The 11,931-nt window shown below is 36.7% G+C and overlaps 1 protein-coding gene across 7 annotated transcripts; it reads right to left on the reverse strand.

Moving 5' to 3' along the window:
- Positions 1 to 758: 758 nt before the first annotated feature.
- On the reverse strand, positions 759 to 10,997 carry LOC306871164 (thyroid receptor-interacting protein 6-like). Of its 7 annotated transcripts, none has more exons than XM_079418907.1 (11): positions 10,937 to 10,997; positions 10,461 to 10,518; positions 9,052 to 9,265; positions 7,835 to 7,992; positions 7,287 to 7,391; positions 5,952 to 6,518; positions 4,803 to 4,896; positions 4,529 to 4,698; positions 4,241 to 4,419; positions 3,936 to 4,056; positions 759 to 2,770 (listed from the first exon to the last, which is right to left on the reverse strand). In XM_079418907.1, exons 3-11 carry the CDS (start codon positions 9,254 to 9,256, stop codon positions 2,639 to 2,641), a joined length of 1,731 nt encoding a protein of 576 aa, XP_079275033.1. In that variant the 5' UTR covers positions 9,257 to 9,265; positions 10,461 to 10,518; positions 10,937 to 10,997; the 3' UTR covers positions 759 to 2,638. The 7 variants fall into 7 exon arrangements, with proteins under 7 accessions (XP_079275033.1, XP_079275037.1, XP_079275034.1 ...); XM_079418911.1 differs by having other exon boundaries at positions 4,803 to 4,893; positions 10,937 to 10,979; XM_079418908.1 differs by having other exon boundaries at positions 10,630 to 10,979.
- Between the last annotated feature and the right edge of the window lie 934 nt (positions 10,998 to 11,931).

An 11,931-nucleotide genomic window follows, 5' to 3' on the forward strand; every position in this document is an offset into this window, starting at 1 on the left:
CTTCATGTAGTGAAATGTCTAATGAAACCTTAATTGTAAAATTGTATAAAATTTACTGGCAGTGAAAATTTTAAAATCCTTTAATAAAGGCTTTGAAAACAATTTTCACTCAGAAATTGCTAATAAATAATCATTACAAAGAAATAGCTAAATGAATTAGACATAAAACTTCAAATAATCTTTTTTTTTTTTTTTAAGTGCACAGTTTTGAAGGTAATATCTGCGTGGATGTAGAAAAAATAATAACATGCATTTCTAAGAACTACAGTCAGTTCAAATTAGAATATTGTTTTTCTTTTTGACAATGAAAGGTTTCTGAATCGCCGCCTTTTCTCTCTTCAGCTTCAGGATCTCTCTCGTTTGCTTCTTCTGAAGCAGCTTTCTGAGTTGGTGGCACCTGAGGAGAAAGATGCTCTTGAAAGCATTGATGATCTTGAGGTTCGTAATGAAGTGGTTCGCCAGATTCCTCTTTCCCAACGAGAACGCAAAGCAGGCTGCCGGAATTTCTACTGGAAGACCTTCACCTCTTGTTAATCAACCTGCTTGGTTTAAAATTTCAAGACCGTTACAAACATTATTATACTTGTGTAGCCATCAAAATAACTTGACGTATTAGAGGATTTCTGGTCCTGTGCATATATAATGGATTGTAATAATCTATATGTTCTTCAGTTTCTTACATCTGCATTAACCAAGAATGTTCCTTAAAAATCACCACCACACATAGTAATGAAAAAAAGGAATACGATTCCAGTATAAAAAGAGATTAACTCTGTCCTTTATGCAAAATGTTTGTATTATGGGTACTATTAGGACTGATTGCCAGAGATCATACGATTAACGTTTAAATTGATTAAATCTTGATATAGAGGTTTTTGTTGACCTTGCAACAGTGTCATCAGATTTCTAGTCCTCTGAACTAAAGTGCGATCAGGGAAAGTGTGTTTATGTGTGACTGGTTCTGAGATGTAATATAAACAGCAAGAACACACTAAAAACTTTGTCAGTTTTTTTTTTACACATTCATCAAATCATAAATCAGAACAACGGCCAGTACAAACTAGATGTCAATAGACATTTGCAATAAAAACAGATTTATAAAGCTGATTTTTTTTCTCTCCCTAAAACCAACATCAGGGGGAAAAAAAGCAAACTGCACCACGGCACTTTAGCAATCATCTGCAATGACAGGTTTAGAAAGGTTTTTGGCAGCAAATTGACCAGATGGACACTGTTGGAATAATCTTACAAAATATTCCAGACTAACCAATAAATAAAGCATGCAACCGTCTGAACCACTTTATGCTTTTAGTTTCTAGATAATTGTAGCTATTTGTCAGTGCAAATACTAGCACTTAATTATTTAGCTTCAAACAATCAATACCTTATTTCAAACCTTTTTATATAATGGCATTAAGCAATGGATGCTTGCTACTACGCATCATTCAAATAACACAATTAAAAATGCATTTTAACATGAAATAAAGCAAATACAGAAAATGAGATGTAAAAAATAAAGCCAACCAGTAACAATCTGAAAGTCATTTTTCTAGTATGTACTTTACCTCCTTGAAACCATTCACTGTCTGTTAGTCATTAATTGACATATATATAGTAACAAAATTGTGACTAAGTTTCTTGATGTGATGAGAGCTGTTCTATTTCTAATAAGAAGCCACGTTTGTTATTCATCTAACCTACTAGATTAAGTTCCTTAACTGCTTGGTTTCTTTCACTATTCACACTCCTTGAAAATAATCCACCCTGCTGCCAAAACCAAACCTCTGAACGTAGCAAAAAAACTGCAGCTGAAAATTAAATCAACCACTTTGATCCAACACACGCCTGTCAAAAGATTTCCTTCATTGATGCAGTCATTAAATAAACTGACCCTTTATTCCTATCCGACAACACTTCTCTTGTAACCGTTTCTGAAATCAGCATAAACCTAGAGCTAGAGACAGCATGGAAACAGAACAAAACAGCTGCCCGTGTTAAACTTTTCCACCCATTTAACCAGAATTATAATAACCTCATGATGAACGTAATGATAATTAGCTAACACCAAGTCAGTAAACGAAAAAGTAATATCTTTCAACAATCATGATTTCAAGTTTTAAAATAATGAGCACTGGATATCTGCTGACATCAGGTTTTTGTTTTTGAAACAATAAAAGGAAAGAGATGATCTGAATGGGGACAATATGAAGTGACCCCAACTTCCAGCAGATTTGGGGCATTATTTGAGGAAACTGAGACATGTTACTATATTTCCATTAAAGGTTATTATTTTAGTGCTGTAAAAGTTTCCCTAAAGGTAGAAATGCACCCTGTTCACGAGGCTCACATTTTGCATAAACACATACGCTGAGGATTATACACAAACACCATATTTCATTTACCACCTGTTTTTCTATATTCTTGAGGAAAGAGCTTTCCAGTGGAACTACTCTAAGCACAAGAGCTATTTTTTTCTCTAGCTCTAGGCTACCCTGAGAGGGACGTCTTCATATTATTTGTGCGATCAACATATAAAGTCAAGGATGGAAGAAATGCCAGGTGGTGGATGTTTAGATAGTGGTACATTCTGAAGAATAACTATGAAGAAGAGAAGGGACAGAGTGACGGGATGGGGGCATTAGCAGTCAGTGGAGATTTTGGCAGAAAGATCTTGGATGCGATGGGCGCTACAGCTCTTGCAGAGAATGTGTCCGTCCAGGGGATAGCAGCCTCTTCCCTCGCCCTCTGAAGAGAGGAGAAGACCACAATCCTGCAACACAAACACTTTTCTTTAACACTCCTTTAGACCATTTCACTTATCCATTTATGTTATTTCATATTCAATATTCAAAATGTAAATCTCATAGTATTATTCAATTGCAACTGCACTGTAAATGCATTCATGTCACCTCTGAGCTGCATTTAACAATGTGCAAATATATCTAAATAAGATGCAGCTTTTTTGTCTCAACTCTTTGTTGATGCTTTAAAGCAATACAATACAGGCAAAACCATTGTTTTTAATTGACCAGGCACTGGTCAGTTTTTTAATTATTATTTTAGGCTATTTTGCTTCCATAACTTGAATTCTTTCAGAATGGGAAAACATCTTTTCTCAAATAATTTTTTTTTCTCATGCACTGAGCCATTTCATTCAGTAGCACTTGTATATACATCAAATCTTCCACCTCTATTCCTATTTATACTCTGAAGGTATTTGTTCATGTCATTTGCATGCTAGATTTTATGCCTAAAAACATCGTGAAAATTTATATTTTTCAAACTGTTAACAGGTTTTTTTTTTTTTTACTGATTTATGGAGTGACAAAATAAGATTATTCAAAATCTCCTTTGTAATGTACCTTTTGGAAAACGGCTTTTTGAAAACCAAATTTTCACTTTTTTTTCTTTTTTCTCTGTAAAACACTTTTTTCTTAAATTGTTCATATTGCATATTTTTCCTATTTTATTTTTGTTTTGAAAGTATGGTAAATACTGGTAAAATGTTCCAACAATGGCATTTAATAATATATACTTTTTGATATACCATAAAAAACAGGCAGCCCATCTGAATTATATAACACTTAGGCTATCCATCTCATAGTAGCCTACCAAAATTTTATTAACAGTAGAAGTGAAATCTTAAGAGTAGTCTTCAAATCTCGGTACTGTCTCACGTTTTAAAATCACTTTTTAGTTTGTTCCCATCAGGTTAACATGACAGTCACGAGTCACGGCTCATGGCGCTGTAAGCTTTTCTTTTTCTTTTGTTTTCACTTGCGATCTTTACAACACGCATTACATTACAGTCTTGCAGACCCTTAAATGCAGCTGCAATTTTACATGCATGTTTAAAAAAAAAAAAAAACACTCAAATATGTGAGATTGCCTTACATCAATGATTAAACATGAAGTGGAAGTCAGACCATTCTTACCTCACAGATGTAGCAGTTGACATGGAAACTGCGATCCAGCGCAACGATCCTCACTGTCTCTTCCTGCCCAGGCTCTGGCATTATGGGCTGGCCACATACTGAGCAGCGGGGGGCAAACTTCCTGTTCACAGAAGCAGCAAACAAGGTTTTAATAATAAAATCCACGTAGTAACGGTTTAGACATTTGGTGGAGCTTCATGTCCATTCAAAAAAGCAAAGATTTAGTGTGGGGGAAAAACAACATGCTATTCCATTATCTGCATCTGATTGTTTATCAACAGAAACTGAAAAAAGAAGTTGAGTACCTGTGAAAGTCCTCAATACAGTGGATCTGAGATGCGGCGTCCACAGTAAAAGGCACTCCATCCAGGCAACAGCCACAAACCACACATGAGAAACAGCGAGGGTGGTAAGCCTTTCCTATCGCCCTCAGGATCCGGTCTAGGATGGGCTCAGAGCATTTCGAACAGCGCTCAAGTGTGCTCTGGGAGCAGAGAGGAAGAACAAACGATAAGAGTTTGAATGTAGAAAGAAAAAAAATAAATAAATAAGATGCAGGAACCAAGAGAAGTCGACAGATGAACAGAACTCACTATGTAGCAGCTCTCGCAGTAGCTCTTCCTGTCTAGTGCATAGAAGGGCTGGCCTCTCAGACGCGCATGACAGGTGATACAGGTGAAGCACTCCACGTGAAACACCTGCTCCATGGCAATACAGCCGCTGCCGTCTCCCAGAACATTATCCCCACACCGAGCACATCGACCTGAGAGAGAAAGATGGAGACAGCCAAATCCACGACTCTTTTTGAAACATATATGATGTAAAAGCAAAAGTACAACATTGAGGATGTAAAACGTTGGAGCATACCAAAATATTCCTCAGTAGGGGGATGGTTCATATCATACACCAACTTCTTGGTGAGTCGATCCAGCTCTTCCTCTGGATGTGGTGCTGCCCCCTGCTGGCAGAACATGGAAAAACATCGATAAGTATGCTGGACATAAAACATTTTTATTGTTCACTTGTACATATATTTTTTTCTTTCTTATACAGATGTATTGTTTATACAGTCTCGTACTTTTTATAGAGTTAAAACAAAATCATACTACCTCTCAGACATGTTCACAACCCTTGTGAAATCGAAGTGCAGTTAATTGTATTGCATGTACACTTGTAGTGTGCTTCAAATCTTAAAAGTCTATTGTCAAAAAATTTATTTGCATATAATAAGACTGTTCCTTAACACACTTAAGTACACTTTAAAAAAATTACTAATAATGTAAAATTAAATGTTTCACTTTAAGGTACATTTTAAATAATTGTTTTAATGTGCTTTAAAGAAGTAGGGCCTACATTTATTTTGACGCGTTGACTAACATACTGAAGTACATGTAAGATACTTGTAATTGTAACTGTAGTGTGTTATTCAATATTACATTTAAAGTAAATATTTTAAATGCGTATATTTAATTACATACAAATTTCAACTGGAATTACTTTACAGTATATTTTAATTTATCATAAATGCTTGTCACTTAAACCATATTTCAAAAACAAAAATAATCATGCAATTACATAAAGAAATTATATTCTTCTGTGCTATTTAAGCACTCTAAAAGGTCTTGTTAATTGCATTTAATGAAAATGTAAACTATACATTTTATTTAATTGCACTGAAGGACAATATTATACATTTCTTAAAGTATATTATTTTGAACTTCCATAATCAATTTTCATTCCATAATTTGTAACTAAATATCAAAGAAACAGCACATTTTCTTGAATCAAAACTATTTTATTTATTTATCATCAAGTTGGCAAATAAAGGACTATTCACCTACAATAAATAAATAAATAAAAACCATAAAGAAAAAAATAACTTTTTTTTTTTTTCATCTAAATTTTTTCTTTTTGTAAACACTCAATAGAAATTCTGTTCATTTTCAAGACAGAAAGTTTCCATCTCTGCTATAGCTTGACAAACCTGCATCATCCTCACCGACTAATAAGTCTTACCTTGTTAGACTGATATGCTGACACTTGATCTTGACCCTTCTTCACCGGTGGTCCCTGGCCGGCTCTCCCTCCTGGCATATTACCTGATCCCCCCTTATAAGCAGCAGGATCTCCATGAGGTTCTTGTACAGGAGGAGGTGGAGGTGGGTACCAGCCCTGTACCTGTGGCTCATAGTGTGGTCGTTCTTGCTGAGGGGGGCGAGAGGCATGCTGGCGGGGTGGTGGAGGGGTGTAAGCTTGCTCTGCCTGCCGTCCGCTCTGAGAATAGGTGACGGGCTGAGCCGTTTTCACCTGTACGGTGAAGCGTGGACCGGTCGGGGTGGAGGCGGTGGTGTAGGAGGCAGGCACTGGCTGGGGGTAAGGTTTGTGTACGGAAGAGGCAGCGGAGGAATAAACATAATCTGGTTGAGATGAAGAAGTGTAAGGTGGGGCGGGGTGGTACTGGTTTTGGAGTGGGAGAGGGGGGTAGCCCATTGAGGGCCTGCTTGATGGTGGAGCCCCCATCTGGCTGGGAGGGTTATAGCGGTCGATAGGGAGGTGCTTGCTGTAAGGCACATTGTTATACAGCTGTTGAAGAAATTAGAAAGATTTTTTTTTTTTTTGCATACAATAATTACTTCTAATCTGGGTGAGTCGATGCTAGTGATCCAAAGTCAGAGCCATTCTGCAGATTTTGGGCAGACTGAGATTGGAGTTAACAGACTTCACAGAAAATCATGTAGTATATGATATTGACCAATATTGTTTTTTTGATGGCCAATGCCAATATCTAAGAGGGCATGGCGACCTTACAAAATATCATGATATTATAAAATGATCATATCATCACAAAAAAGCAAAAGTTAAGCAGTTCTGTTTAATAATTCATTAGACAGAGACAGTAAACTATTGAAGATGCACTGTCAAAATAAAAGTCCTGGTTCCAACACATCAGCTAAAGAGAAAAACTTAATTATCTACTGCTGAAAATTAACAGAAAATGCCAAATAGTGGTCGCTATATTAGCTTAGCAATATATTAGTTGACCACTAATGATGGGCTCAGACTCGTTTTTCCAATACATACTGTTTTCATTTGTCATTCGTCTGCACTGAAACTAAGTTTTTTTGTGTTTGGAATGACTTTAAAGTCTGGCAGTGTGTGATTCTCAGTCTTTCAGTCTATGATGCCCAGTTTTTCTCTCTAACTATTTATAAAGTCAGCAAGTGTATAATGTCTGTTCAGATTTTTAAAAGTTGTGTAGTATATTCTATCCTTAAACACATTTACTTATCAATATACCTGAAAGCGTTTATTGTCCTGGCACTTGTATAAAGCAGTATAGGTGTGCTGTACCTGTGCGCTTGTGCTCTGAGGGTGACTGTCCAGGTCAGCCAGCATGCATGTAAGAGAGTCTATCTCCGCATCAATAGTAGAGATGTGCTTCTCTGCTCCCCGATTCTGAGCAAACAACAGCCACAAACACAACGCACATTATGATATATTCATGTACACAGATTAAAAGCGATAGGTCAACCAAAAATGAAAATTCTGTCATTATTTAAACATCCTCACATCATTCCAAACCTGTATACTTCCCAGTGAATTCCATTATATGGACAAACAATACATTAGAAGCCAAAGGGAACTGAATGGTTACCAACATTCTTTAAAATATCTTATTTTGTGTTCTGCAGAAGAAAGTAAGTCATACAGGTTTGGAAGGACATGAGGGCAAGTAAATGATGACAGACTTTCATTTTTGGTAAGACCATCCTTTTTTCCCTTTTCTTAGGCACATTTAAGGAATAATTGACTAATTGAATCATCTTTCAATCCAGTTTTGAACAACACAGTTCAGCAGAGAAATTATAATTATAAACGAACATGTACATGTCACTGACATGAAGTTCATGGCTGGCCATGTGGGGGTTCCATGTGTGGTGGTCTTCTTTGGGCCCCTGGCCCGGAGCATAGTATCGGTCTCCTAACTGGGAAGTCAAGTGGTTGTAGGTAATAGACCCTGAGCGATCATCTTGATGCTGGTGTTGCATGGTTCCACCTGAGCACACAAAAATCAGTTCAGATGACGAAGCATAAACTGTCAAATAGTATTCCAGCATTAGATTCTTTAAGATTAATTCAACGAAACAGATAATATAATACGTTTCATATAAAATATTAACTGTGTTTGTGAGGTTGACAATTCTACATTTTAAACAAGAATATAGCGTTACTGGACCATTTGGCAAAGGCATAATGCATATGTTTGTTTATTTCTTTGGTTGTATTTTTAATGGCAAAAACTACACAAACTATTTAATTGTAAAATATAAACTAAATATATTTATTAAAATATTTCATAACACAGCCTTGCATCCTGAAACTAATTCTGCTGGTTTGTAAAAAAGGTCTAATATTACTTATTTTGATAGTTTTTTTTTTATTTTCGCACAAAGGATGGAGATTTTTCTAATTGTATACAAGTATGAGCTTAAATGCACATTTAAAATGAACGAAAGCAGCCAAAAAGTTAGTATTCAACATTTATTATTTAACTAACAATCTGCAAAATATATTTAATGTCAAATTGACCAAATTAATCTTTTTTCCCCCCACAAAATCTGTAATTTTCTATTGCTGTTTGGATGTAGTAAAACATGCACAGAGGTAGCAGAAAATATCTGGGTCATGTCTGTGCTTTCTTCTGTCACTGGCCACAATTCTAACCTTGAAATCAGGATTAGGCATAAGCTAAAGTCTTCAAAATCACGATACATGTGAAAATAGGCTGAGAATTTAACAATGTTGTAACCTGGCTTAGAGGAAGTTAGGAATTATGTCTTTGTGGCATTTTTTGGGCGATTAAGCGATAATGCAAGACTTCTTCACCTTACAAATAGTAGTTGAATAGTTGTTTTGTGAGAAAGTGTGACATGCTTGATCAAAACAGCCACTATATTACACATGCAGGCTTGTGTAATATAACTATGATATTTAACTCTAAACTATTTGGATTAACTTCAACAAAATCCTTTTCGAAGGCATTTTCTCTGAGAAGCAAGCATGATGCATAAACATGCACTGAAAGGTTTAAAAGCTACTGTTACAGGGCTCTTACCTGAAGGTCCAGTAGCCATATATCTTATAGGCATACCATTTCCTCCCATTCCACCATTCTGGTCATACATGTTATATTCGGGCCTCTGGTCGGGCAGACCTTTCTTGGGAGGTCTGTAAAGAGCGGGGCCAGAGTGTGACATTGGTGTTGTGGCTCTATCTGCGCTACCCAGGGTTCTTGGAGGCAGCCAGTTGGGGCCAGACATACCACGCTTCTACAAGGACAGCACAGAATATGTGTGATGTCACCGTTTTCTCATTTCTAAGCGTTTTATTTTACATGTGCATTCTGAACATGCGTGACCACACAAACTTAAGAGTTAAGGCCCTAAGCAGTGCTGTCCAAGCTGGTAAAAATGCAATAACTGTAACTACACAAAACAGGTTGATGTTGGGTTTCCACTGGCAACGCATGGTTTCCACGATAACAATAGGAGCCAAGTTAAAAAGCAGGAAAAGGCAACCATTCTCAGCAGAAAGGGGAATTCCAGGGTTCCTTAGTCGAATTACATTTCTCTCTCGCACATACATACAATTCCCACAGGTGCACTGCACTCGCAATGTATTCGCTCCTCTCTCAAGTCTCCCACTGGTACAATAGCCATTGTCCCCAACACTTAATCCACAATCCTTTATCTACAGTCTGTCCATGAAAATAATATAGGAAATGTTGTGTAACGATCAACTTCTCATTTGAGCCACCTGGTGTCCGCTGGACAATGTCCTGTGTGTCCAAATGCTGAGGGGTGTTTGTTATTATAAGCTTATGAAAACAAAGCAAATAAACCTCACAATATAAGAGGCCAACAAATGCTGTAAACACAAATAAGAACGGGTCTAATCTTAAATATTAAGACAAAAACATGTCCTTTGAAAGTGTGCAGGATAGTCCAGCTGGTAGCTGGTTTCTAACTGGTCATTAGCCAGCTGATCAGTTATCATGCCCCCCAAAAACAGTTTGACCACCTCAATATAACCAACTATTTGCTGGTGTTGGATCAGATAATCAGCTATCATGCAACAAAACAAATAGCATCTTCAAATTGATTTTTCACCTGTGACTTCTACTGTTATCTCTAATATATACACTGAACTACATCCAAACAAATGTGCAAGTTTGCAAACAGAGAAATGTCCAACCTCACGGCCTAAGCTCGTACTCAAAGCTGGGGATTGTTAGGCCGATGAATCACCCGTATGAGAATGCTTTTATCGTATAAAACCCATTCATCTACGACATATTCGGCTAATGTTACTGTAGCTCCCGGCTGCAGGAGCCAATGTAACATTGCAAAGTTACATCGACTGACAAAACGCGACACTGCCGCGCATGGACCTCATGCTTATGGTAACTTGTGTCCTGTGTCTATTGGGATCTTTAAACAATAGGACATTAACGATTTCCCGTACCTCTTGAAAACGCTGCAGACTCCCAGTCTACCGAGCATCAGCTTCGCCTCATTTTCATCTGCAAAATGAAATCAGCTCATGAACCGTCCGGGTGTCTGGTGTTCATCTATATAATGTTTCAATTGTAAAGTTGAGTTAATGCCGTCTCTCAGACGCACCGTGCACTTACCACAAAGTAGTAGGTATTAATGAAACGGTTAAACATTTAAAATAAACTCTCTAGACATTAAAGAAAACATAAACGAGTCGCCTATATCGTTCACTTCATCGGTGAGCAACATAACCAATTTACATCGTTTATTTGTTTGTTAGATAGCCTCGGCTGTTTTAACCGAGATTATTCTTCTAAAAGGAACAATCTCACACGCTGCAAGTAAATACTATCAGCAAGCTTGGTTCGCTTTAGGTTTGTGCCTAGCCTAATACACTTGTGAAGTACTTTTTAGTTCTCTGTCGGTTTCATTTTAGTAACCTACTTTTCCTGGAGGATCCAGCAGCGGCTGACAGAGGCCTGTGTGTGGAGCAATCCAAACGCATGACGTCATATGGCAAGCTGATTTAACATTTATCCTTTACACTGTCTATTTTTACCTTATAGTAGAGTATTTTTAAAGTGCTATTAAGAAATTCAGAAGCGAATAGAATGTGTTTTATTTAAAATATTTATTTTTCTGTAGTTATTTGAATTTAAAGCCCAATTTATGATAGTTTTAGTGATAGTTTTGAACACTGGCTGGTTATGGATTTGCTCAAAAAGTTACGGACTGCAGCTTTAACTATTCATAAAGTTACGTTCAGGGCCGTCGCTAGTGGGGTGAAAGGTGGCGATGATTATAGGGGCCAACGGCTGTGTGACATCTGAATGCCTTTTTGACAAATATGTGCAATATTCTTTTGAATAGTTATGTGTCACTAGGTTTGGGTATCATTTGAATTTTATGAATTCCAATTCTGCTTATCGATTCCGATTCTTATCGATTCCCAATGTCGATTCCAATATGGTTAAAAAAAATGAAGTCAAACATTTAGATATCAAACGTATTTATTTTGTGTCTCTTTTTGCAAAACATTTAATTTCTGCTGAATACCATGAATAAAAATCAGCCGTCTACATAAATACTGGTCTCGATTAAGTGTTGTTTGTGTGCAAACTAGAGCTGCACGATTCTGGATAAATTGAGATTTTTGTTTTTTTTTTAAATGGAGGTTGTAGTTCACAATTCTGAAGAAAAAATATTACACAACTAGACAAAATCTCATGTAATTTATGAATGGAATGATTTAGAAACTCACTCAAGATTTACTTGTTTCATTAGTGGATGAATGAGTGTTTTTGAGTGAATCTGTTGAACTAATGATACATTTTTTATCACCTTTTCATCAGCTAAAAATAAAAGATGCCCACACAGGAATTGATGGGTGGAATTGAAATTTTTATTTTACAACAAGTATCCGATTCCTGATCTTAAGT

The sequence above is a fragment of the Barbus barbus genome (genome assembly GCF_936440315.1).
Source record: "Barbus barbus genome assembly, chromosome: 1".
Classification (NCBI taxonomy): Eukaryota; Metazoa; Chordata; class Actinopteri; order Cypriniformes; family Cyprinidae; genus Barbus; species Barbus barbus.